This window comes from Gloeophyllum trabeum, assembly GCF_000344685.1.
Source record: "Gloeophyllum trabeum ATCC 11539 unplaced genomic scaffold GLOTRscaffold_00003, whole genome shotgun sequence".
NCBI classification, from domain to species: domain Eukaryota; kingdom Fungi; phylum Basidiomycota; class Agaricomycetes; order Gloeophyllales; family Gloeophyllaceae; genus Gloeophyllum; species Gloeophyllum trabeum.
This window is the reverse complement of record NW_006920412.1, coordinates 1,544,177-1,566,307: the sequence shown is the minus strand read 5'-3', so window position 1 is coordinate 1,566,307 and position 22,131 is coordinate 1,544,177. Positions and strand designations below refer to the sequence as shown.

Here is a 22,131-nt window from a genome sequence, read left to right as displayed (position 1 = left end):
CGTTCCTGCCGTCGGGACCCTGCCATTCACAGCATTCACACACGCAAGCTGTCGACTGCGCATGCGAGTCATGCCAGACCACCGAGAGGAACAGGCGATCGAGTCATGGTAGGTCTGAGAGCGCGTTCAGAAGGAATCGCAGATCACGCTGTTTTCGGCGACACTCAAGGACGTGGATCATGCAGAATGCCATAGTGAATTGGATTGATTGCTCGTTTTGCATTAGTGCAGATGCGTAGATGGTAAATGCTACATGATGAACCGGAGACCAAAGTACATGAACAAAAGAAAGCAAAGGACAACACATCAGACACGACGACAACAACGATCTAATCAATCTCCTCCATGGCGGACGTCGATGCGCCCTCCAATGGCGGGGGAACATCCTCAGATGTCGAAGGTGCGGGTGCTGACTCCTCGTCTTCGTCGACGTCGAGACCAAGGCTATGATAGATGATCGTATGTCAGCGGCGAGCTCTGATAACTGAGAAGAGGTTACTTACGCAATCATACGATGGATACGCTTGGCGAACGACGTCGGGTCGTCCAACGAGAAACCAGAAGTGAGGAGGGCAGTCTCGAAGAGAAGGTACGTCAGGTCCCGTACAGACTTGTCAGCCTTGTCCTGGGCGACCTTGTTCTTCAACTCCTTGATGATGGGGTTCTTCGGGTTGAGCTCCAAAGTCTTCTTCGACGCCATGTACGACGACATAGACGAGTCACGAAGTGCTTGCGCCTTCATAATACGCTCCATGTTCGCCGACCAGCCGAACTGACCGGTAACCAGGACGCAAGGAGAGTCGGAGATACGGTTGGAGACGACGACCTTCTCGACCTTGTCGCCGAGCGCCTCCTTGACGGCACTGCAGAGGTCGTTGAACTGCTTCTCCTCCTCCTCACGCGCCTTCTTCTCCTCCTCAGTCTCCTCGAGCTCGAGACCCTCCTTCGACACGCAAACCAGCTTCTTGCCGTCGAACTCCTTCAGCTGCGTAATCGCGTACTCGTCAATGGGGTCGACGAGGAGCAGGACCTCGAAGCCCTTCTTCTTCAGGACCTCCAAGAAGGGCGAGTCCTTCACAGACGATAATGACTCGCCGGTTAGGTAGTAGATGGTCTTCTGAATCTCGGGCATGCGAGTGATGTAGTCTACGGCACGGCAAAGTTAATAATTGCGAGTGTCGTAGACGGCCAAACTGTACTCACCCTTCAGGGAGGTCATCTCGTCCAGGGACTTCGTCGAGTAGAAGCGCAGGAACTCAGCAAGCTTGCTGCGGTTCTGGGCATCCTCGTGAATACCGAGCTTGATGTTCTTGCCGAACGCCTCATAGAACTTCTGGAAGTTGTCCTTGTCCTCTGCAATCTCCGAGATGAGGTCAAGGCACTTCTTGACGATATTCTTGCGAATGACCTTGAGGATCTTGTTCTGCTGGAGCGTCTCACGAGAGATGTTCAGAGGTAGGTCCTCCGAGTCGACGATACCCTTTACGAAGTTGAGGTACTCAGGAATGAGTTCCTCGCAGTCGTCCATGATGAACACGCGGCGGACATAGAGCTTGATGTTGTTACGCTTCTTCTTCGTCTCAAAGAGATCGAAGGGCGCCCTATATCATGAAACGTTAGCGGCCGACAAGGGACTCAACAAAAACCGTTCAGCTTACCTCTTGGGGATGAAGAGGATTGCCTTGAACTCAAGCTGACCCTCGACAGAGAAGTGCTTGACAGCGAGGTGCTCCTCCCAGTCGTTCGTCAAGCTCTTGTAGAACGCCGCATACTCCTCGTTCGTGATGTCCTGAGGGTTACGCGTCCAAATGGGCTTCGTCTTGTTGAGCTCCTCGTTCGACACTTCCTTCTCCTTGATCTTCTTCGTCTTCTTCTTCTTAGTCTCCTCGTCCTCGACCTCCTCAATTTTGGGCTTCTCCTCGCCCTCCTTAGTCTCCTCAGCCTCGTCGTCCTCGACCTCCTACAGGAGCACAATACGTGAGCAACGGCACACACTATCAAAACGATAATGCTCACCTTCTCAACCTCCTTGGTCACAGCAAGCTGGATAGGGTACGAGATGAACTCGGAGTGCTTCTTAACGATCTCCTTGATCTTCTTCTCCTCAAGGTACTCAAGCTGGTCCTCCTTCAGGTACATGCGGATCTCGGTACCCCGACCAAGAGGAGGGTTGACGGTGTCCAGAGTGACGGTGAAGGTACCGCCAGCTGCGGACTCCCAGATGTACTGCTCGTCATCGTTGTGCTTGGTGATGACCTGCACACGCTCGGCGACGAGATACGCTGAGTAGAAACCAACACCGAACTGGCCAATCATGGAGATATCGGCACCAGAGCTGAGCGCCTCCATGAAACCCTATCGCAGAGAAGAGCATGTCAGCAACGAGCCGTGAACAGCACGCAAACATTACACACCTTGGTACCAGACTTGGCGATCGTACCAAGGTTGTTGATAAGATCTGCCTTCGTCATACCGATACCGGTGTCCCTCACGGACAGAATCTTGTTCTCCTTGTCGGGGGTTATGCGAATGTAGAGCTCCCGTTCAGTGTCGAGCACAGAAGGGTCGGTGAGGGAAGCATAGCGGATTTTGTCAAGAGCATCGGAGGCGTTCGAGATGATCTCGCGAAGGAAGATCTCCTTGTTGGAGTAGAAGGTGTCTGAGGCACGTCCGTTAGCACTCACATCTCGGTGGCGTACACACTGGAGACATACTGATGATAAGGTCGAGAAGCTGGGAGATCTCAGCCTGGAATCCGAATTGCTCGGTCTGCGACATTTTTGAGTAGAAGGGAGATAAACGCGTGCACGAAGGACTGCAAGTGGAAGACAAGCAAGTGAAGGAACGAAACGTACCAGGACTCTGTCTTTATAGGCGTTGCACAAAATGCTGTTTCCTTCTCGAATCTTCGACGCGTCGCCCTAACGCGTCTCGCTATTTCGCACGGGTTCCTTCGAGAACCTTCCACTGCCATCCAACTCGCTTTTCAACGCTAAGTCCAATCTTTGCTTGAGAAGTTCCATTTTGCGCCGTACAACATACACAGCGTACTGTAGATATATCCAAAGTGTAGAACACTCGAGGCTAGGTCATTGAAGGCGGTGTACTAGGTCGCTCCGCGACAAGGCCTCTCTTTCCACTGACCTGAGCCTTGAGTAACTCTATCATATGCTCTAGCTCAAGCACCTCATCTCGTAAGTCATTGTTGGACGCCCTCAGGGCTTTGTTATCCTGGACCAGCATTATTCGATCCTTGTTGAGAGCCTCCACTTCTGTAGCAAACTGCTGCCGTGCTGTGTCGTCCCTTTGGGCCAGGGACAGCCTTGCTTCTAGTTCTTGAATCTTCTGGCTTGCAGCACTGCAACGGTGCATATGAGACACAGCTTGCCTCCGACCAGCGCTACAACGTACCGTGCATTGTCTTCCATCTCTGCGTGTGTCTTCTCATACGCTTCCAAGCGCAGCTCCATCTTTTTGTACGTGCTGAGGAGCCCTTCCATTATCTGGGCCTGCTCGTTGCAGCGTTTCACGTCTTCATCCCTACAGGAACGATTCAGTCAAACACTACGGGGAGGACTGAACTTCCGACCAGAGGCGTTGCATCTTCGTGAGTTGGTCGATCCGTCGTTCATAGTCATGCAACCGGTCAATCTTGTGCTGATTTTCCTTGGTGGCAGTTTCTAGCTCAAAGACTCTCCTAGCAGCGTCCCCCAGTAATGTTTCTTGAGCTTCTAAATGCGCCTAGCAATCCCGGTGAGTATTACTGCAAAGGTGTTGATACGACTAAGTGTACCTTGGCTTCTTTGTTCTCATTTCGCAAGTTTGTTGCCTCAGCTTGCCAAGATTTCCATTTCTCCCGGAAGCTGCGGAGCTTATTCTGCTGTTCGGTATTCCAGTTCACGTACATTTGCTTCGCACTGTTCGATTGTTCTTTGTACTGCTTCAATTCGTTCCTGAGACGATTGACCTGAGTTTTATATTCTCGCAATTTGTTGTGCTTACAACAAATCACGGGTGAGTTGACAGAGCGGCGACGGAAGTCGCCCTACGTACCAGTCCCTGACGTTCAATCTCAGCACTCCGAGAGAGTATACGATCCTGGTGGAGACGACCGATATGCTTGGCGTTCTCCCGATTGACCCATGTCTCGAAGTTGAGCTCATTCCGCAAGAGCAACACCTCCCTCTGTAATGCCGAAATTGCCTGGACGACCTGACCAGGGTTCCCATGCTCCGTGGTGGTATCTTCACCCTCTCGAGGAAGGGATACAGACCTTTTGGATGGAGAACCGCCTGCACTAGGAAATAGTTCTGGCGGCCAGCCGGGCTCCATATCGACGATCTCGACGTCCTCGACGGAGTTGAGTGCCAAAGAAGTAGTTAAGATTTCTCGCAAGGATACGCGAGGGCGTCCTGGTGTCGTGCTGAGATCGATCATATGAGGTGTAACTGTTGCCACATTTTGGTCTTCCTCTGCTTGGGATGGGCCTTCGCCCTCGTCACCAAGAGCTCGGGCGCGCAATGCCAGCGACGCGCTCCGAACGTCCAGCATTGTGCATTCCCCTACGATACGAGAAACCGGATATTGCTCCCAAACTCGGGGCTCGGTGAGTTCCTCGGCTGCATCACTCCATAGCAGGCGAGGATGTAAAACATGCCCTCGCAGTATGGACTTGTACTGTGAGTCTGGTCATCCCGGTCATCGTCGAAGGTGGAACATACCTCACTCCTACTTTTTATCTCGTCTTCATCCAATATCTCGTCCCATGGCACGATGTATGGGCTCGGCAGATTGTGGCCATTTATGTAGGACATGGGGTTACGTAGAAATCGGATCGTATTGCAGGGGAACAGATAATAGACGTAAGTAAAGAAGTGATGGGGTGAAGGCGCAGATGAAGCGGTGAATGTCATTTCCAGTCTTTGCCAGTCTGTCTCAGGACGGAGCTGAGGAAGAGCTTCGACCGAACTAGCTTCTGAGACCTCTTGATCCGCATTCTCACCTGACTCGATGTCTTCAGATGGAGTGACGGGCGGTCGTCTTTCTTTCCAGCATATGGTCCGCGCCAGGATAACGAGAAGTGGGGGCAATATCGCTTTCAAGCCATCAGTGGCGTGCACTGCAAGTATTGGAAGAAGTTTCGAGATCACAGTAAGGCCACTGGTGCAAACAGTCGATGAGTTGTCTACAAGCAGTGACATTAACAGGGACGATAACAAAGGATGAGAAGCCAATACGGCTGCTGCGTGCGAAGGAAACAAGTCTTGAGATGCGCAACAGTTGAGCAGTACCAACAATTGCTGCCGCGATGAGGGCACGGCGAAAGACTCGTTCATTTCCGTAAAGAAATCCTAAGCAATAACACTTGATACGACAGAGTGAGAGCGAGACAATAAAGACGTACCTCGGGCTGACCAAGGCTATACTTTGCAAGAGTGTCCTCTAGGTTCCGTTTCCAGCATGTCCTCTTCCCTCTCTGCTCCTGGTCCAAGGCTGCCCATTCCAAGACGTCCTCACCCGATATCTCGTTATGAACGTCTAGCAAATATAGATCCATTAGACGCCGCCGAAAGTCTTTGATCTTTTCGTAGTAGTCATCAGTTCTTCTCTGGAGGGCTGATAAGATGAGCTCCTTTGCACGGTTGACGGTACCGTCGGGGAGCTTAGGGTCCCGCAGCGCAGGGCGGAGTATGATGTCGAACCAAGTAGAAATCAACGAGCAAGGGGAGAGAATCGGAGACAACTCCTGGAGTACGGTCAGAAATGAGTCCACATGCCGCGGCGATGTGTGGTCGACGAGGTCCTTGTGAATGGTGAGCAACTCGTCGTCCAGACGGGTCTGTAGGACGTCGGGCTCTGAGGACGTCGTGTATTCGTGGATGAAGGCATCAATAGCAGGCGATAGCTGGGCCGCTGGCTGAGCGTCGGAGGGGTCGTCGAGGAGCTGGCGCAACTGGCGAGACAGCTCGGACAGGGCCATGAAATGAGGACTCTGGCCAAGTGCCGGATGACGACATGCAATTTACTCCCGACCTCAGATCTTCGTCTGTCCCCTGTGGCGCAGTCGAAACGCCCAATAGGCGCCCGTGCCGGAAGATGCCGGCGAAGCGCCAGGTAACGTTAGTCGCCGTCAAAGACAGCGAGCACAGGTGGTCCCGTCCTATCAACTCCGGAAACGAAGGTGAGCTGGCTGCTATTTTGTGCTTCGGAGTCTACGGCACTCTTCAGGTCGCGATTCAGCGAGAGGAAGGGGTTGGATGCCTCGCTGCCACGTCGGATGTACGCCCATCGCTCAACCGCTGCTTTGTTCGATCTAGATGTCCGCCACAATCGAGGAAGTCCCTTCCGACCACTCCGAGCACGAGCACGATCACGACCATGACCACGAGGAGGATCCTACCTCGAATGCCGCCCTTGAGAAGATCCAGTCGCGTGCTGAACGGAAGGCCAGGAAGGCTCTCCTCAGCTTGGGCTTAAAGAAGGTGCCCGGCATCACTCGTGTTACGCTCCGGAGACCCAAGAATGTACGTGTTACGCACCTTGATACTGAGGACGACGCTCAGCGGATCTTTATACCGTCAGGTCCTCTTTGTTCTTGCTTCCCCTGACGTGTACAAGTCACCAAACAGTGACTGCTACATCGTCTTCGGCGAGGCGAAGGTGCGTGGTTGGCGGGGCATCCACTGTCTTGCGACGCTCATGTATCGGCTTGAAGATTGAGGACATGAACTCCCAAGCGCAGCTGTCCGCGGCTCAGCAGCTGGCGAGCAGCGGTGGAGGAGCTCCCGCGCTGGAGAAGTCGGGCGCCGGTGAGGAGGCGGAGGATGAGGATGACATTCCGGAGCTTGAGGCGCCTGAGGAGGTCGACGAGACTGGCGTGGACCCCAAGGACATTGACCTTGTCATGGCCCAGGTCAACTGCTCTCGCGCTAAGGCTGTGCGTGCATTAAAAGACAGCGGAGGAGACTTGATCAACGCTAGTGAGTTGTCTATGTTAACCTGCATATGCCCTGAAAGCTGATCTGCCTGCGTGTAGTCATGGCTGCCAGCGAGTGATAGTTTCGAGTTACTGCATTATGTTCTTCCGCTTTACCTATCGCATCGTTGCTATCTGACCCATAACACTGTTGGATCTAAATGCCTCAGGAGCACCCGCCAGGGTTTGCGGCAACAACTTGTCTGCGTCAATCCAGTATACATCCCTTCCCTCTGACCACGCCGACGCCTTGCCCTTTCGAGGGTGCACAATGCACATAGATGGAGATGGAAAGCTGCAAGGACGCCGTGATACAGGCTATCTAAGTCCGCCACCGTCGCAGCTCGACGTAGTAATTTGATCTTTCCCAACCACTTTGGCATACCTCCACGCCACTCATTCCTTCCATGGCCATGCTGTCTGTATCCCTGGGACCCACGTACAATCCCATAGCCTGTGCAGCGTCCGTCGCAAGTTGCTCCAACTCGCCCTTCGCAAACATATGGTAAAATCGATCGTACACCTTGGCCTTGGGCTTCAGCTCATCTTCCGAGCGTGCTGCCTCGTGCTGCCCTGCAGGTCGCTTTTCTTCCGGTGCAGCCGTACGATCCGAAAGTACCCATGGCACGAAGACGTCCACACCTTGCGGCTCTGTGGACGACTGATCCTCCGGCTGTGCGGATGGGATGACGCGCTTTGATTTGCTGTCTTGTTCAACTGCCCAGACATAGATCAAGGCTCTTCCATGATCAGGGGAAATGGAGTGCAGGAGGCTCTTCGATAGAAGAATATCAGCATTGTAGCACTGGCCGACTTGAGATACTCACCTTTACCGCGTCCCTGCGACGCGCAGACGTAGATAGGTGATGGATTGTTGCTATCGAAATTGCGTAGTCCTGTTCAGCGATCAGTAAGGATCGCTTTGAGGTGACGAGTGGAAAAGTGCGTACGAACGCTCCATGTCTCCAGGGAACGTCAAGCACGTCTCCCCATACCACTTCCCTGAGTTCCCCCCCAGCTCCTTGAGCTATACGTAGAAGGTTCCTACTCCTGTCCAGTCCGATCGTCCACAGCTGTCCTGGTCGGTCATAAGGCAGGGGAAGGTACTTCCCGTTTCCTGCACCCGAGTCTAATCCGACCCACCCAGTGGGAAGGCTCGAAAGGAATTCAGCTATTATGGGCCACGGCTGATGAATGGATCTGTACCAGTTGACCATTGCTCAGCGGACGTGACATACCTTGTACCGTGTCGAAGAGAAATGGCTGGCGATTTCGTCGTAGACGGCATGGACGTGCACGTCCTCGTACTCTCGAGGATTGCCGGACACCGACACCGCCCTGACGCTATTCGAGATGCTCATGTCCTGTATATGGGTTCTACGAGCTCGACGCGCAGACTAAGTGTTTACGAGGAATGATTGTCCGAATCTGTCCGATCAAATAATATCTCTCAATATTGCGTGCACAATAGTGGAAAAGCCTGCGGGTACAAGTAAACTGTAACGCTCATTGTACACAATCATGATCAGACATATCCCATCTCTTCGTCCAGAAGCTTTCGGAATCTACTGCCATCAAACGGAGGGAAGGGCACGATGTGACGAGTGTCGATCCGTTCTATCACCCCAGGCAGATCACTAGCATAAAAGCATGATCATTGCCCCGTTCGTATCGTCCGAAAGCTTCGAACTCACGGAATAGACGACGAATAGAGATGACCGAGGTCCGCTAGAGCGTTGGCCAGCTCTTCCTGATGGTTATCCAAGAGAGTCGGGTTAGGTACCACAATCAATGCCTTCCCCAGTCTCAGGACATCCAGTATAGTTCCCGAGCCTAAATTTTAGATAATAGCGGTACCTAGCAAAGGGCAGATACACTACCTGCATGACTGATAACTAAGTCTGCCCGTGCATAGTCTTCTCGTAGCGTAGGCTTGAATCTCCAGACTTCGATGCTGACGCCGGCGTTGGTTAAAGTTGCTACATCTTGCGCAGAAAACAGTTCTTGTACAATCTTAGAATGACCGCATTGGATAGTGAGTTCCGTATAACCTCGAGAGCGCAAACTCTCCAAGACCGGAGTGGATAGAGAGGCTTGCACGAGCGGGTCGAAATGCGTCGATCCCACAGTGACGAAGGCGCGCATGCTCAAGTCATCATGATACAGCGATCATTGATTTACCATCTAATCTGCTTACGACCTCCGCCATGGGCTACACACTCTGCGTCCTAGGTCTCTGCACGATTTATTTGATTTCAACGTCTTTCTAACTTACGTCCAGGATGTGGAACGATGGGCATTGCCATACTCTCCGGAGTGGTCGACAGCCTGGAAGCTCGTAATACCACGATCCGACCGCCTCATTCCAAGTGGGAGGTGCATACCCCAGGAACGATGACTCCAGCGGAGTCATCGGAGGATGATGCCTCATTACCGTCTCGCTTCATTGCCTGTGTAACGAGGACCGAGAGTGCAAAAAAGCTCAAAAATGTCTTCTCGGCTTTGGGCCCCATAGGGACGAAGGTGGAAGTAGTCACTGGCCAAAACTTGGAGTCCGTCAGACAGTCGGACGTTGTGATATTATGGTACGTCCGTAATTCCTCTCTTGATATGCCAAATCACTTATGAAAAGTTTGAGGGAATAGCTGTAAACCCCAGCAAGCCCAGTCAATCCTGAGTGGGCATGAAATGCAAGAAGCCCTCGCAGGGAAGCTCCTCATTAGTATCCTTGCTGGGGTGACGATCCCTCAAATGTCTGCATGGGTACTTCCTTCCACTACTGTCATACGTGCGATGCCGAATACACCATGTAAGGTATGATCGTCAGTGGTCGTCGGTATGACTGCCTTCATGAGACCACTAGATTCGTGAAGGCATGACGGTGGTCAGCGCTTTGCCAGAATCGTCGGATGTGGACCTCCAGCGCTCCGTTATCCTCAATATATTTTCGTCGATCGGACGCTGCCGTTTCCTCGATGAAAAGCACTTCGACGCGTGCACAGCACTCTCCGGCTCTGGCCCAGCGTTCGCGTGCATATTCCTGGAGGCCATGGCCGACGGAGGTGTTATGATGGGTCTTCCCAGAGCAGAGGCTCTTGAGCTTGCCGCGCAGAGTACGTTCGGACTCCGCACAGCCCTACGTGCACCTCTCATGTGTGCTTCACAGCTCTTCAAGGAGCTGCTCGTATGACCTTACAGGCGGGTGCTCATCCTGCTCAAATTAAAGACACTGTCACGAGTAAGTTTCTTGTATATCATAGATCGCCATGATACTGAACGAGCGGTACAAAGCACCCGGGGGTTGCACCATTGCCGGGTTACTGGCTCTGGAGGACGGCCGCGTAAGATCGACCATTGCTCGTGCCATCCAGATAGCGACTGAACGCGCGAGCGAGCTTGGACAACCCGCCAAGCATTGATGACACTAGGGACAAAATCGCGGCACATACATTTGCATCGATATATCACATATATTGAGACGAGCAGGAGATAGACTGTACAATCCACTAAACCAAAAAATGTGTGATTGTAACCCACTTGCATAATCGATGCCTCCATTATCTGAAGCATCGCCAAGGAGTGGGTCGCAACACAATCAATATTGCTCCCATAAAATGAGAATGGTCATGTGGTAACCAATGCCATCCAGAGTGTTGAGGAGCGTCTTTTCCCCAAGGAATTTACGCACAGATCAGACATACGGAAAGAGAGGATCATTGTATTTGCAAGACTGTATCTAGGAAGCAACAAATCAGTGAAGACTCTACAAGCAACGGAATAGCACGGCATACCTATCGACTGACACCATATCCCGAATATCTTCACTGAGATTGTCGTCCCTCTGTGAACCTCCTTCTCCATCGAGGGTCCCTGTGAAGGTCATCTCGTCTCAAGCGAAGTGCAGAAGTAGGCAAAAATGAAGGACATGTCCATCTTGCTCTGAAGAATGAACGCAACGCCGTAGACAGTGCAGCGAGACGTCAAAGTGAGAGAGAGCGTTGTAGCAGTGGAATCCGACTTCAGGCAGCAGGACGATGAACAGGTAATATTGCGAGAGTATTGTACAAATGCGAGCAACTGGGACACCCATCAGATCCAGGATGACTGCTGAACAACAACAAAACTCACAAAAGTAGCGGGCCAGACAACTTCACCGGTCTGGAAGAACGCGACAGTTAGCAAGGGATAATTAACAGCAACCTATGAACCAACATACAGAACTCGTGTGTCTCGTCTCCTCTGCGAACTGTTTGCTGGCGGCGAAGATTTATGTGAGCAGAACGTGGGAAATATACCAAACAACAACATACCTTCCACGCCTCCTCGAAGTCCCCCGGCAAAATGACGTAACGGTTCTTCCGCACAGCTAATTCGTCGTCCAGTAAATCGAGCCCCTACATGAATAGACGACAACTGACCTTGCAATCCAGCAGCCTGACATATTGAAGCAATTTCAGCCGAAGACAGTCGATCTGGTCGCGAGACGTCTAATTTTGACGGGCAACCTCAGTCAAGGAATACCGAACGGAGGACCATCACATACAGTCTTCCAAGTCAACATCCGGCCCTAAGTTCATCTTGCTGGTGCAAGTTTGGAATATAAGTCGACGTTCTCGGCGAGACGGTAAAGGGAATTCAATCTTGCGGTCCAAGCGTCCTGGACGGAGAAGAGCAGGATCCAGAGTATCCGCACGATTTGTAGCCATGATAACCTACGGGCATCAATTAACTTCCATTGTGATGCATCCATTGACCGCCTTACCTTCACATTACTGCCCTGATCGAAACCGTCCATCTGATTGAGCAGCTCAAGCAGAATACGCTGGACCTCCCGATCAGCGCCAGTTTGCGCATCGAAACGTTTGGTGGCGATGGCGTCAATCTCGTCTATGAAGATGATCGCCGGCTGGTTCTCCCTAGCGAGACGGAACACATCTCGGACCATACGCGGCCCTTCACCGAGGTATTTCTGCACGAACTCGGAACCCACGACTCGGATAAACGCGGCTGTTGTGTGGTGTGCGACGGCTTTCACTAACATCGTCTTTCCGGTACCTAACAAACGTTAAGGCACTATTCCAGAGCTGGTGGTGGGGTATTGCCTACCTGGCGGGCCATACAACAAGACACCCCGGGGAGGGTCAATTCCGATCTTCTTATACAAATCGAAATGGGTTAATGGCAACTCGACAGCCTCCCTAATCTCCTGCTTTTGCGCGTCCATGCCGCCGACGTCTTGGTATGCAACGTCGGGCTTCTCTTCCTGACCCAGCATGCTGATGGAAGAATCTGCCTCCGGTGGGAGAATGTCGACAAGTGCATTGGAATGCCGGTGGAGGGCAACGGACGAAGAAGGCTTCAAAAGCTCATGGTCGAGGGTAGACAGTATTCGCACAACGTAGTTGGAGCCAGTCGTGGATCCCACAATGCCGGTGTTTTTGTCTATTGGCTCCAAGAACTGCCCAATGACCAGAGGCACGGACTGGATCCTTTTCACCTCCTCTTGTGCGCGGATGAGTTCGCGTTTGAGATTCGCCTGCTCGTCCTTAATGTAGCTCTCTTGAATCTCAAGCATCTCGAGGTGCCTGGCAAGCTTCTTGTATTTGACATACAGATCTTCCTCCTGTAACTCCTGCAGGAGGGAAGTCTTTTCCGTGACCACCGACCCAAACGTCGGTTCCTATGGTCGTGTAAATAAATGATGCATATATGAAAGCTCATGTACAGACCTCCTTTTGTATCTCAATGCCTATCTCATCCATGGCGAAAGCTAGTCGAAGCGAGCGGCTTGTAGAAGAGAGCGCGAGGGTAATGCACGTACTATGCAAGATGACGCGTCGCGTTCACTTGGGACATGGTCGCTGATCGTGCGAATTTGCTCACGCGTTTTGTTTTACGAGACAGAATCGAAAGCAGAAAGGCCACTCCATCCTGTATCTGACCAGGCAGTGACCTGCCGGTGCCATGGCTCACGTCGTGCAGAGCTTGGACCAGCCCTCCAATTACAAAGACTCGCAAACACGAGTCGATAGACAGAAACAGAACGAATTGCTAGCGAAGTCGAGCACGTTATACGTACGTGGAGTGGACATGTTAGTCTGCTATGCAACACATACTAATTGTAAACAGGTCGGTAATTTGAGTTTCTACACAACAGAAGAACAAATATATGAGTTATTTACCAAATGTGGTAGCCCTGAAGATGGAGGTGGAGTGAAGCGCATAATCATGGGCTTGGACCGCAATACCAGGTTCGTTCCTGGTCGACTGAGGCGAAACAAGTAGCTGATATCGCGTCTTCAGGACACCTTGTGGTTTCTGTTTCGTCGAGTACTATACTCACGAGGAAGCATTGGCTTCCATGAGATACATATCCGGCACGAAGCTAGACGAACGTATTATCCGGTGCGACCTGGATCTTGGCTATAAGGATGGCAGGCAGTTTGGCCGGGGGCGGAGCGGGGGACAGGTAAAAATATATATGTACTGTTCTCTTTCGTGCTATGCTGAATGTATACACAGGTGCGTGACGAACACAGACAAGATTATGATCCTGGACGCGGCGGATGGGGTGCGCAAGCCCAACGGTTGGAGATCGAGAGGAGAAGAGAGGTGGAAGAGCGCTATGCAGACGCCAACGGAATGGCAGCTGGTGGAGGAGGAGACTGGAAGGAGGCAAATGTACCCGTCGCTCCAGAGGCAACTCTCAAGAGAGGCCGCTCGCCCGAAGATGACGGGAGTAATGCGCGAGGAGTAAGTCCATTCCTCGGTCTTCCAGGTCTCTTTGTTAATTTTCTCGTCAGGGCCAGCGAGCACGGGTGGGCGACCCAGATCCGGATGCAGAGAGGATGTAACTCGATTATCGTTCAACCTAGTTGTACTTGGTCATGTGTAGTATACAGTAGATCCGACATACCATTGTGGCTCGCCGGGTGTTCATATGAGGAATGCAATTGATGGGTTCAGTAAATCACTTTTGCTTTCATGAGGTATCGCCCGCCCCATGCTTCTTGATCGAAGTATGTCATATGCACATGCCGTACGAATCGATGGGCCTCCGACACTGAAGCCAGACGAACGAGGTATCGTGAACTTGGCACCTTTTCGTGCCTGGCGACAGATTAGTACATGTGAATGGAGGCTAGCAGCGCAATATGGCCTTACTGAGCGACGTGGATAACCTCCTTGTCGCCCCGAGTCATGGATGCGAATTCAAACCCATCGAAGTACGCCTTGACCTTTTCAAGCTCCATTTTCGAGGGCAGACCAAAGACAACGACGTTCATCCCCGATTGTGACGGCGGTAACCCCCCGCTTGGACCGTTTCCAGAGATGACGCCACGTTCAGCTGCTTCTTCGACTCCTTTCGCACCTCGGGATCTTCGGGCTAGATCCACGCCAGGTGTGGACACGGCACGTACTGTCATGGCAGCCATGGTTGACGAGTCGAGACGCTCCAATGCTGTTTGCACGAGGTCCGGCGATGCAATCTTCACATACGCGCGGCCTGTAGGCTTGAACCCATTGTAGTCAATAGCAACTACGCTCGCGAATGCTCATGTCAGCCCTATCCTTACAAGGCTTCATGGGGGATGCTCACCGCCAGTTACGTTCTCCACCCTATTTCGAGCAATTAATCTAAGGACGTCGGAAGGCAAGGCAGTCTTTGGAAGGCCTCGTAGTTGTACATGGGTTCCTAGGACCGTTCGTCAGGGATGTTTGCTTTAGTCAATCCACAAGGTAGAGCCACACATACTGTCTTCCGCGACGGCGTTACGACCGGCATTCAGAAACCCTTGACGCAGAGACTTTCCGCCAGCGCGCGCGGCAGTGTTCATTTGAAAATTTCTGTCAACACCAGGTATCTGTGGTGGTCTAGCATGCACCCTGGCTCTAAAACGCAGCAGGTGGGTAGCCTCTGTAAACTCGATCCTCGACTTCTGTCGATCGCGAAGACACGTGGCTAACACACGGTTCCCAAAATAGACCCCGCTTTCATTGAGACTTGCCACCCTGCGGCAGTACTAGCACTTACTTACCTTTCTGTCCTCTCGAAATGTCTACCAGACGTGACTACCCGAGGCGGGACGTGAGTCGGGAACGCGAATACAAAGATCGGGAACGCGACCGTGTCAGAGACCGTGATCGTGACTACAGGGACAGAGACCGTCGGGGTGGCGAGTATCGCGATGGAGGACGGAGACATAGTCGTTCGAGGAGCCCTCCGCGTAGAGGCGACAGGGATCGCCGGAGAGGTAATTACGCAACCAGCTGCTTCTATTTAAGTGGCATTAACAATTGTTGTGTCGACGTACGCGACAGACGTCAGGGACTATGACCGAGACCGCGGCGACGATAGAAGGGACAGAGGCCCTCGAGACGATCCTCGACGCGACAGCAGATATGAACGTGATAGACCCACTAGAGGTGAAGCGAGTAGAAGGGATGTCCAGGACATTAGAGACAAAGACGGTCGTCCTGCTGATGTCAGGGAAAGCCGACCTCCCCCAGAACGCTCAGAGTTGAAAGATCCAACCGCACCCCAGTCAAGATCTGGTAAGCACTCCAGATATATGCCATGAATATATACGACTGATGCTGTACTTGAGAATCAGTCCCTGAAACGTCTAAAGCATTGCGTTCGATTGGCCGAGATGAGTCCACTGAGCCTGCAGATGGCGCAGAAGAGGGTGAAGCTATGGATGATGCCACGAATGACGATGATGCAGCTATGATGGCTATGATGGGTCTTACTGGGTTTGGGACAACCAAGGTTAGTGCTGGTCTCTGTGGCTGAGGCGTATACCTAACATGCTTTTGCAGGGCAAGCACGTGGAAGGTAACCAGGAAGGCGCTGTGGACGTCAAGAAAATGAGGACTTGGAGACAATACATGAATAGGTCTGTCATACCGATATATATTGTTAGATATTGTGCTGACGCGGCTATAGACGCGGAGGGTTCAACAGGTTAGTGTTTACCGCAGATCTATGTTTTTCCGACGTTGATATCCCTTCCCCAGGCCTCTGGACAAGATCAAATAGACCGGTTGAAATAATGTCAACGTCTCGGTACCTCTTTCTTTTGCCCTGAGCCTCCCTCCCCCCAAAAAAACCAATAAATAGTTAGTTGAGTGCCCCTGCTTTACTCGCCCTGATTTCCTACATATGCTCAGCCGTATAGCCTACTACAGGTCCCTGCAGTGCTGGTCAACTAGTCCTGTTCACAGCTTTGCTTTGTATTATACGTTTCTGTTGACCGCAAACTGTGGCATGGTGGCTGATCCACTACCAGATTCTCGAGACTCATCACACCCGAATCTTTGACAGAGGGAACAGTTATCGTTGCAAGAACTTGTAAGAATAAACACCGTGGATACTGTACAAACATGGGACGTGAACAAATGGCAGTCCGCTGTGCGATATCATGAAACTCCTGCAGATGAGATATCTCTACAAAACCGCGCGGCACAACCACTGCGCGATTAGAACCCGTGCACTTTGATGGTAGCCTTGGGTATCCCTTCCTCAGTGAGGAAATTGGAGATCTTGAGCCGTTGGTCGCCCTGAAGTTGGATGACTTGACCCATCTCTTCGTCCTCGACGAGAGTGCCATTGCATGCGAACTCCTGCACGAAGGATCAACGGACGCTCGAATACGAACTATTGAAAGCAACCTACCTTCTTGAAAGCCTTTAGAAGCTTCTTCGCATCATATTCTGAGGCGACAGAGGTCAGATTTGCACGGCGGGTCCGTACGGACAACGTGACTCACCTTTAGGCAAACCCTGAAGAGTAGTCAGAGTCTTCCTTCCATTTCTCTGCTGAATACGAATGTGGATGTAGTTCTGTTGCGATCCGACGTCTTTAGTGCTACCGAGAACGTCTCCCTCGTCCGCAAAGGGGTCTGAAGAGGAGGGGGAAGAGGAGTCAGTCCCAGGCGCCCGTGATCAGATAAGAGCACGGTCGCGAGCTCCCATGCAGCACTCACCGAAAGTGTTGAGATTCTGCACGCTCATACAATAAGGAATAGAATACAGAAAATGAGGACTGAGTGGGGATCGAGAACGGTTGGAGTGACGGAGGTTGAGGTACAGAGATGAGAACGGTTGTAGACCTTATATAGTCAGACTAGTCATTACATACCCATAACATTATGTAATCGATAGCTTCTCCCACCGTGAAACTACAAGAACGTCCTGAACAAGACCACAACAAAGACTACGACTGGGCTTGTGGGTCCTCTATTCTATCAGCACACAACAGTCCTCCCGTTTTTATGGCAACAATCACAACAGACAGCGTAAAGAAAAGAAAGAGGCCGCCCACATTCCAACACCTCCCGGAGAATCGAGGTACGCTGGATATTATTTTACGCCCGTTCGGGCATGCTCTTATAATTCGCCCTAGCAAAAAAGCTCAAGAAAGCATGGGTCGAGACCCAAAAGATCAAGAGCAAATGGAAGGCAGAGAAGCGCAAGACGCTACAATCTTCCGTTGCTCAGCGGGCTGATACACAAGACCTTGAGCAGCTTGCGCATGGTCGGGCTGGCAAAGGTCAGGAACCACAAGATATCACGCCCGACGCTGCTGGAGACTCGGAAGAGGAAAGCGAACAATCCCCTGATGAACTGGTGGCGGAGCCGCAGTATCCACTCTCGGAGTCGGTACATCGCTCCAAGGCGCACCAAGCATCGAAGCATCCTCATCCGTCAGGCCCTTCGGCCGCTGCAGCACGTCGGCTACCAGAGTCTTCTCGGTCAAGAGGTCGGGGTGCTCGCGCGGTACGGGGTAACAGCACAGCTTGCAGAGGACGCAAACGCCAGCCTGATATGCGACAACGCATGAATAACCTCCTGGACAAGATCAAGCGTGATTACGCGTGACAATTGCTACCTTGCCAGAGAAAGCAGAGAAAGCAGAGAAAGCTCAAGTATACGATACAACAAGTTGCCGTACATACTCTCTGGTCAACTCTCTGTTTTCTTATCCAATTCCGCCCCTGATCCCCCTTCTGCCTGGCTCTCCTTCTCCTTTTCATCCGTCGCGTGCATAACTTCTGTTTCGCTACCTTGGGAGGACGGGACGAACCTCTCCTCTAATGTTCCAAATAAGGGTTTCGATGGTTCCTCATGCGGCAGCTCAGTAACGGCTGACAGCGCAACAGGACGGTCACTCATGTGGCCAGGACTAGGATCGTCTAGTTCGTCAACCAAGCCAAGGACCTTCTGCTCAGTGTCACTCGGCCCCAGGACGGCTGGTTCATCATTAACCGCGGCTCCAGGGTTATCAACAGCTGTAAGAGCCAGAGGTGACGGTGGCGGGCTGCGAGATTTTGATCGCCTGGCGTCTTCATGAAGAAAGGGGATTGGGGAGAATAGAGGTGTGGCGGGGGCGGATGCGATGGGCGTAGAGCTCACTGCAACTGAGATGGAGGATATGGAATTTTGTGTCCCAGTAGTGGGTAGCGGGAATGCATCCCAGCTAGAAGTCACTAGTAGCGACTTCTCAACCGCTCGCAGATACTTCCCTATTGTTCGATAGTGCTCTTTGGGCCGCAAACAGAGCTCGCAGACACGCTGTATCGTGAAGGGTGGATTGCTGTTAAAGGATTCGTGAGCGAATGACAGTAGGAAACAGTAAACGATACTGAACTCTTCGAAGTCATGTAATTGCGCGAATATCGTTTCCTTCATCTCATCTGCCTCTTCTTTTGAAAGATGGACCTTTGGAATGACATTGGGATTGTTTTCGTCTCGGGGACGAGGGGCAAAAGGGGGAAGCTTCAGACCGCCCGATGTGGACGGCCGAGGTGAGAAGTCATGTACTGACGACAGATCCACGAGGGGATTCCCTTCCGACAGATACGTGTCGATGTTCTACCTTGCGTGGTGAATTAGAGCTAGAAGACGAAGCGTATACACAACATGCCTGGCTTATCTTATACTTTACGATATCTCTCAGTTTCGACCATGTCGTCCTTCGTGTTATGCCCTATGAGGACGACAGTACAACTTTTGGGGAACTTGGACGCACTCGACAACATCGGTGGAAGCAATCTGATTGAGGATGGAATCATACTCTGCAAGTCTGATGAGCATGCGCCACGGCGGAGACCGCAGAACTCGCGCACCTTCTGACCACTCGAAGTCAGCGGGGAGCGCGTACAAGTCGTTGATCGACATGTCCGGAACAACACCGACAAACTTGCTCTTGTCGCTTTGTAATATTCGTATGGGGTGTGGCAATCTTTAGCGAGGAGACTCGACGCGTCTTGGTTTGGCGCGTAATCTTCGCGCGACGCGGTTGCTGCGCGAGAGTTGTACGGAAGCAGTTGTGCGGAGGTCATGCTGTGCGACATTGGGCCGTGTCGCCTTGCTCTTACGAAGGGATTTATTCCCGTTCTCGGTTTCCTCAGGCCCCACGTACTGCGTAATGTGCTAGGCAGCCCTACGCATGTCTTATTCTCGCCTTCCTTCTCCGTCACGACCATCGTCCCCTATTGACAATATTCCCCTTCAACAAGTCGGATCGCCGCCACAATATCCCCCACAGCCTTCCAACATGAACCTCTTCAGAAGAAATTCCGGGCGTTCCAGGACTGACAGGTCGAGGCTGAAGCAACTCGCCGCTTCGTATGGACCTGACTGGTGAGTATCCGCTGCGCCACCCGTCCTCCTTAGCTCATTGTTCTGTAGGGCGGTAACAATCGTGGTGGCGTGCGTCCTAGCATATTTTCCCGTCCAGGAGGTAAGGCTAACTGTGCCGGCAGTGCTATATTCTTCGCGATCGACAATGTTGAGGGATTCAGGAGGGAGTTCTCCTTGTCGGACACATCGTGAGACTATCTCCATATCCTCGGAGGGTGTCACGATCTGATGTTGAGCCAGATTGCGGCACCCGTATGTATGCCTTGACCTGTAGGTTGAGCTAGATTGACGTGACTTTGCAGGTATGCTGTCCACGAGAGAGTGCCTGTGCGTGTTACCCAGTCATCTTGCCAGCCATGTAACTGATCGTGCCACAGCCGTTCGCTCTATACATGATTGCGATCGTGTCTCCCATAGTCCTGGTGCTCGCCATCAATCTCCTGACGGTCCGATCATTCTGGGATGCCCATAATAGTCTTTTGGGATGTACGTAGGCATGTTCTTCGGGCATGGATTATACTCACAAACTTCCAGTGGTGTTGGGTTTGGCTATCACTGGAACAATAACTCAATTTACGAAGCTTACTGTCGGGCGCCCTCGACCAGGTAATCGTGTTTCCCTCCGAATTATGAAAGATTCTCATATCGCCCACCTGTAGATGTTATAGATCGTTGTCAACCTGTTCCTGGATCCGCGGATCCCATCTACAAGTTGTCCAATTCTAGCATCTGCACTCAGACGGATGCGTACATATTGAAGGATGGCTTCAGAAGTTTCCCTAGCGGTCATTCGAGTCGTAAGTTGGGTTGCTCGAGACTGAACTTAAATGTGATTACTGTTTTCACGCTTCCCAGTTTCGTTCGCAGGTCTGGGTTTTCTGTCTTTCTACATTGCTGGCAAATTACATCTGTTTGATAAGAGAGGACATGCTGTATGATTCACTGATCCTGGAACCAGAATGCCAAATAGCTGACATTCCTCTGCACAGCCAAAAGCGTGGATCTCCCTGGCGCCGTTGGCCGGTGCCGCGATGGTGGCGATCTCTCGTACCATGGATTACAGACGTAAGTACACCTCTCCTTTCCCACGTACCGATAGTCTGACCTTTCGTTTCTAAGACCATTGGCAAGACGTTCTCGTGGGTAGCATACTTGGCCTCGTCATGTCCTACTTCTCCTATCGGCAGTACTACCCGCCTCTGTCCTCGGAATTCTCCCACCGGCCTTATTCGCCACGGATCCAACGCGAAGGCGATGTACTTCCATTGCACGGCGGAGGCGGTCTCCCCTCACTACCGCCTCAAAATGAACCACCATCAAGCTACAATGACCTGGAGGAAGGAGCGGTGAACGCTGGCACGGTTCCGAAGATCGAACCCGGACCTTTACCCGAAATCTGGAAAGCCGGTAACGACGGCGGACACGATGCCCACTATTCAACCCTCGGACATGAGAGGACGTCGTCTGAATGATGCAGGCTTCACATTTTATTTGAACGTACGGTAACTCTCCACGGACTTGTCATTACCATCGTACCAAGATACATAAAATGTCCATGATGTATCTCTCACACATCGGATAGCCATAAGCAAGGGGTGGACAATAATAAAATTTTAGACCGCATGATAGGAAATCCTGCTAAGGTCCCAGAGGCCCCCCCCTCCCCCCCCGTGGGAGCGTCCCACGGTACCATATCGGGAAGGTAGGTCCCAGGCACGTCCAGGTTAGGGTTTGCTTAGTCATCTTTCAGTGCGCCCACACGTCACTGTATTGTCACACTATATGTTGTCACGCTTTATGTTTTCTTCCGTGCAATGGCCAAGGCGAGGTTGTCCTGGCTAATAAAGCCCTGTAACCCTCACTAGCAAGCAGTTTTAGTACCACCTGTACCGTATCTCTGCCATCAGGGCTGTCACAGAGCCAAATCTATTTTTAATAAATTCCTGTTAAGGCCCTCGAGACCCCCCCCTCCCCCCTTCATGCGGTCTCGGCTTCTCCCGGTGTCCACCCCTTGGCCATAAGGTGACGTTCGCGGCTGGGCAGCCACAGCTGCACCAAATGCGGTAACTGCCACAACTGTACAGTAGTACCTCGTAGTCCCACGGTCGGCCATTTCTCCTGGTAGACCTTTCGCCACCGCCGTCGCCACCTTCACTAGTCTGCAATGGAGAACGATCAGGTGTGTATCGCTTCGCTAACGGCGAAGAATGACTTTCTGAGTGGATATTAGGGCATCCTCGTCGACCTTTACGTCCCCCGCAAATGCGCGGCCACTAGTATGTCTAGCTTAGTCTGGTTCCAAGCATCAGCGTAACCTGCTTCTCTCCAGACCGCCTTATCACGTCCAAGGACCACGCCTCCGTGCAATTCAGTGTGGCGGACGTCGACGCCAATGGACGGGCTCTGTCCACATCCACCTCCTTCGCTCTCTGCGGTCAAGTCCGGGCTATGGGCGAGAGCGATGATTCGATCAACCGGTTAGCGACGCAGGCTGGCTGTAAGTTTAT

At 52.0% G+C, this 22,131-nt stretch overlaps 14 protein-coding genes across 14 annotated transcripts; 6 read left to right on the top strand and 8 right to left on the bottom strand.

Moving 5' to 3' along the window:
- Positions 1-187: 187 nt before the first annotated feature.
- On the bottom strand, positions 188-2,838 carry GLOTRDRAFT_72331 (HSP90-domain-containing protein). The gene is made up of 7 exons (XM_007865246.1): positions 2,715-2,838; positions 2,415-2,659; positions 2,017-2,355; positions 1,659-1,960; positions 1,204-1,601; positions 504-1,146; positions 188-444 (listed from the first exon to the last, which is right to left on the bottom strand). The coding sequence occupies exons 1-7, from the start codon at positions 2,776-2,778 to the stop codon at positions 330-332; spliced, it is 2,106 nt and encodes a 701-aa protein (XP_007863437.1). The 5' UTR covers positions 2,779-2,838; the 3' UTR covers positions 188-329.
- Positions 2,839-3,084: 246 nt separating this feature from the next.
- On the bottom strand, positions 3,085-5,980 carry GLOTRDRAFT_72328 (uncharacterized protein; the record flags this gene model as incomplete). Its single annotated transcript, XM_007865245.1, has 7 exons — positions 3,085-3,358; positions 3,412-3,540; positions 3,590-3,741; positions 3,794-3,997; positions 4,054-4,671; positions 4,722-5,351; positions 5,405-5,980. 7 exons carry the CDS (start codon positions 5,978-5,980, stop codon positions 3,085-3,087), a joined length of 2,583 nt encoding a protein of 860 aa, XP_007863436.1.
- A 135-nt stretch (positions 5,981-6,115) lies between these two features.
- GLOTRDRAFT_72325 (nascent polypeptide-associated complex, alpha subunit) lies at positions 6,116-7,613 on the top strand. The gene is made up of 5 exons (XM_007865244.1): positions 6,116-6,181; positions 6,318-6,524; positions 6,583-6,660; positions 6,716-6,980; positions 7,037-7,613. Exons 2-5 carry the CDS (start codon positions 6,318-6,320, stop codon positions 7,054-7,056), a joined length of 570 nt encoding a protein of 189 aa, XP_007863435.1. The 5' UTR covers positions 6,116-6,181; the 3' UTR covers positions 7,057-7,613.
- On the bottom strand, positions 7,299-8,337 carry GLOTRDRAFT_126680 (S-adenosyl-L-methionine-dependent methyltransferase; the record flags this gene model as incomplete). The annotated part of the gene is made up of 4 exons (XM_007865243.1): positions 7,299-7,751; positions 7,804-7,872; positions 7,927-8,163; positions 8,215-8,337. 4 exons carry the CDS (start codon positions 8,335-8,337, stop codon positions 7,299-7,301), a joined length of 882 nt encoding a protein of 293 aa, XP_007863434.1.
- A 47-nt stretch (positions 8,338-8,384) lies between these two features.
- GLOTRDRAFT_110061 (glycosyl transferase) lies at positions 8,385-9,121 on the bottom strand (the record flags this gene model as incomplete). Its single annotated transcript, XM_007865242.1, has 3 exons — positions 8,385-8,613; positions 8,671-8,809; positions 8,857-9,121. The coding sequence occupies 3 exons, from the start codon at positions 9,119-9,121 to the stop codon at positions 8,502-8,504; spliced, it is 516 nt and encodes a 171-aa protein (XP_007863433.1). The 3' UTR covers positions 8,385-8,501.
- A 50-nt stretch (positions 9,122-9,171) lies between these two features.
- On the top strand, positions 9,172-10,582 carry GLOTRDRAFT_72318 (pyrroline-5-carboxylate reductase). The gene is made up of 6 exons (XM_007865241.1): positions 9,172-9,208; positions 9,258-9,561; positions 9,622-9,790; positions 9,840-10,089; positions 10,143-10,214; positions 10,268-10,582. The coding sequence occupies exons 1-6, from the start codon at positions 9,184-9,186 to the stop codon at positions 10,393-10,395; spliced, it is 948 nt and encodes a 315-aa protein (XP_007863432.1). The 5' UTR covers positions 9,172-9,183; the 3' UTR covers positions 10,396-10,582.
- Positions 10,583-10,786: 204 nt separating this feature from the next.
- Positions 10,787-12,815, bottom strand: GLOTRDRAFT_114657 (endopeptidase). The gene is made up of 9 exons (XM_007865240.1): positions 12,706-12,815; positions 12,083-12,656; positions 11,739-12,031; positions 11,520-11,688; positions 11,395-11,463; positions 11,287-11,342; positions 11,193-11,229; positions 11,105-11,134; positions 10,787-11,053 (listed from the first exon to the last, which is right to left on the bottom strand). The coding sequence occupies exons 1-8, from the start codon at positions 12,736-12,738 to the stop codon at positions 11,127-11,129; spliced, it is 1,239 nt and encodes a 412-aa protein (XP_007863431.1). The 5' UTR covers positions 12,739-12,815; the 3' UTR covers positions 10,787-11,053; positions 11,105-11,126.
- Positions 12,816-12,940: 125 nt separating this feature from the next.
- On the top strand, positions 12,941-13,830 carry GLOTRDRAFT_104101 (uncharacterized protein; the record flags this gene model as incomplete). The annotated part of the gene is made up of 5 exons (XM_007865653.1): positions 12,941-13,051; positions 13,106-13,227; positions 13,280-13,445; positions 13,499-13,729; positions 13,780-13,830. The coding sequence occupies 5 exons, from the start codon at positions 12,941-12,943 to the stop codon at positions 13,828-13,830; spliced, it is 681 nt and encodes a 226-aa protein (XP_007863844.1).
- Positions 13,831-13,938: 108 nt separating this feature from the next.
- GLOTRDRAFT_104100 (uncharacterized protein) lies at positions 13,939-14,814 on the bottom strand (the record flags this gene model as incomplete). Its single annotated transcript, XM_007865652.1, has 4 exons — positions 13,939-14,086; positions 14,141-14,516; positions 14,577-14,672; positions 14,733-14,814. The coding sequence occupies 4 exons, from the start codon at positions 14,812-14,814 to the stop codon at positions 13,939-13,941; spliced, it is 702 nt and encodes a 233-aa protein (XP_007863843.1).
- Positions 14,815-15,032: 218 nt separating this feature from the next.
- Positions 15,033-16,307, top strand: GLOTRDRAFT_120022 (uncharacterized protein; the record flags this gene model as incomplete). The annotated part of the gene is made up of 9 exons (XM_007865239.1): positions 15,033-15,065; positions 15,091-15,231; positions 15,299-15,403; positions 15,430-15,532; positions 15,586-15,749; positions 15,800-15,876; positions 15,927-15,944; positions 15,998-16,103; positions 16,159-16,307. 8 exons carry the CDS (start codon positions 15,033-15,035, stop codon positions 16,017-16,019), a joined length of 663 nt encoding a protein of 220 aa, XP_007863430.1. The 3' UTR covers positions 16,020-16,103; positions 16,159-16,307.
- A 152-nt stretch (positions 16,308-16,459) lies between these two features.
- Positions 16,460-16,993, bottom strand: GLOTRDRAFT_126673 (eukaryotic translation initiation factor 1; the record flags this gene model as incomplete). Its single annotated transcript, XM_007865238.1, has 4 exons — positions 16,460-16,603; positions 16,656-16,693; positions 16,750-16,881; positions 16,966-16,993. 4 exons carry the CDS (start codon positions 16,991-16,993, stop codon positions 16,460-16,462), a joined length of 342 nt encoding a protein of 113 aa, XP_007863429.1.
- Positions 16,994-17,253: 260 nt separating this feature from the next.
- Positions 17,254-17,860, top strand: GLOTRDRAFT_91673 (uncharacterized protein; the record flags this gene model as incomplete). Its single annotated transcript, XM_007865237.1, has 2 exons — positions 17,254-17,329; positions 17,385-17,860. The coding sequence occupies 2 exons, from the start codon at positions 17,254-17,256 to the stop codon at positions 17,858-17,860; spliced, it is 552 nt and encodes a 183-aa protein (XP_007863428.1).
- An 84-nt stretch (positions 17,861-17,944) lies between these two features.
- On the bottom strand, positions 17,945-19,159 carry GLOTRDRAFT_126671 (uncharacterized protein; the record flags this gene model as incomplete). The annotated part of the gene is made up of 4 exons (XM_007865646.1): positions 17,945-18,853; positions 18,927-18,954; positions 19,011-19,056; positions 19,108-19,159. The coding sequence occupies 4 exons, from the start codon at positions 19,157-19,159 to the stop codon at positions 17,945-17,947; spliced, it is 1,035 nt and encodes a 344-aa protein (XP_007863837.1).
- Positions 19,160-19,538: 379 nt separating this feature from the next.
- GLOTRDRAFT_126670 (PAP2-domain-containing protein) lies at positions 19,539-21,096 on the top strand (the record flags this gene model as incomplete). The annotated part of the gene is made up of 11 exons (XM_007865236.1): positions 19,539-19,624; positions 19,673-19,693; positions 19,747-19,812; positions 19,865-19,876; positions 19,927-19,951; positions 20,002-20,110; positions 20,159-20,230; positions 20,284-20,421; positions 20,480-20,556; positions 20,614-20,689; positions 20,744-21,096. The coding sequence occupies 11 exons, from the start codon at positions 19,539-19,541 to the stop codon at positions 21,094-21,096; spliced, it is 1,035 nt and encodes a 344-aa protein (XP_007863427.1).
- Positions 21,097-22,131: the final 1,035 nt, after the last annotated feature.

What these genes read in the sequence shown, in the direction of transcription:
- GLOTRDRAFT_114657 (XM_007865240.1), bottom strand. Translation starts at nt 12,738, where the DNA reads ATGGATGAGATAGGCATTGAGATACAAAAGGAG. An exon ending in ATCAGGGCAGTAATGTGAAG is followed by an intron (nt 11,689 to 11,738) that starts GTAAGGCGGTCA and finishes TGATGCCCGTAG; the next exon opens with GTTATCATGGCTACAAATCG. An exon ending in ACTTCGAGGAGGCGTGGAAG is followed by an intron (nt 11,230 to 11,286) that starts GTATGTTGTTGT and finishes CTTCGCCGCCAG; the next exon opens with CAAACAGTTCGCAGAGGAGA.
- GLOTRDRAFT_72318 (XM_007865241.1), top strand. Translation starts at nt 9,184, where the DNA reads ATGGGCTACACACTCTGCGTCCTAG. An exon ending in TCTTGAGCTTGCCGCGCAGA is followed by an intron (nt 10,090 to 10,142) that starts GTACGTTCGGAC and finishes TGTGCTTCACAG; the next exon opens with CTCTTCAAGGAGCTGCTCGT. An exon ending in AATTAAAGACACTGTCACGA is followed by an intron (nt 10,215 to 10,267) that starts GTAAGTTTCTTG and finishes AGCGGTACAAAG; the next exon opens with CACCCGGGGGTTGCACCATT.
- GLOTRDRAFT_72325 (XM_007865244.1), top strand. Translation starts at nt 6,318, where the DNA reads ATGTCCGCCACAATCGAGGAAGTCCCTTCCGACCACTCCGAGCACGAG. An exon ending in CGCTCCGGAGACCCAAGAAT is followed by an intron (nt 6,525 to 6,582) that starts GTACGTGTTACG and finishes TTATACCGTCAG; the next exon opens with GTCCTCTTTGTTCTTGCTTC. An exon ending in TCGTCTTCGGCGAGGCGAAG is followed by an intron (nt 6,661 to 6,715) that starts GTGCGTGGTTGG and finishes ATCGGCTTGAAG; the next exon opens with ATTGAGGACATGAACTCCCA.
- GLOTRDRAFT_72331 (XM_007865246.1), bottom strand. Translation starts at nt 2,778, where the DNA reads ATGTCGCAGACCGAGCAATTCGGATTCCAGGCTGAGATCTCCCAGCTT. An exon ending in TGACCAAGGAGGTTGAGAAG is followed by an intron (nt 1,961 to 2,016) that starts GTGAGCATTATC and finishes GTGCTCCTGTAG; the next exon opens with GAGGTCGAGGACGACGAGGC. An exon ending in CGAGATGACCTCCCTGAAGG is followed by an intron (nt 1,147 to 1,203) that starts GTGAGTACAGTT and finishes GCCGTGCCGTAG; the next exon opens with ACTACATCACTCGCATGCCC.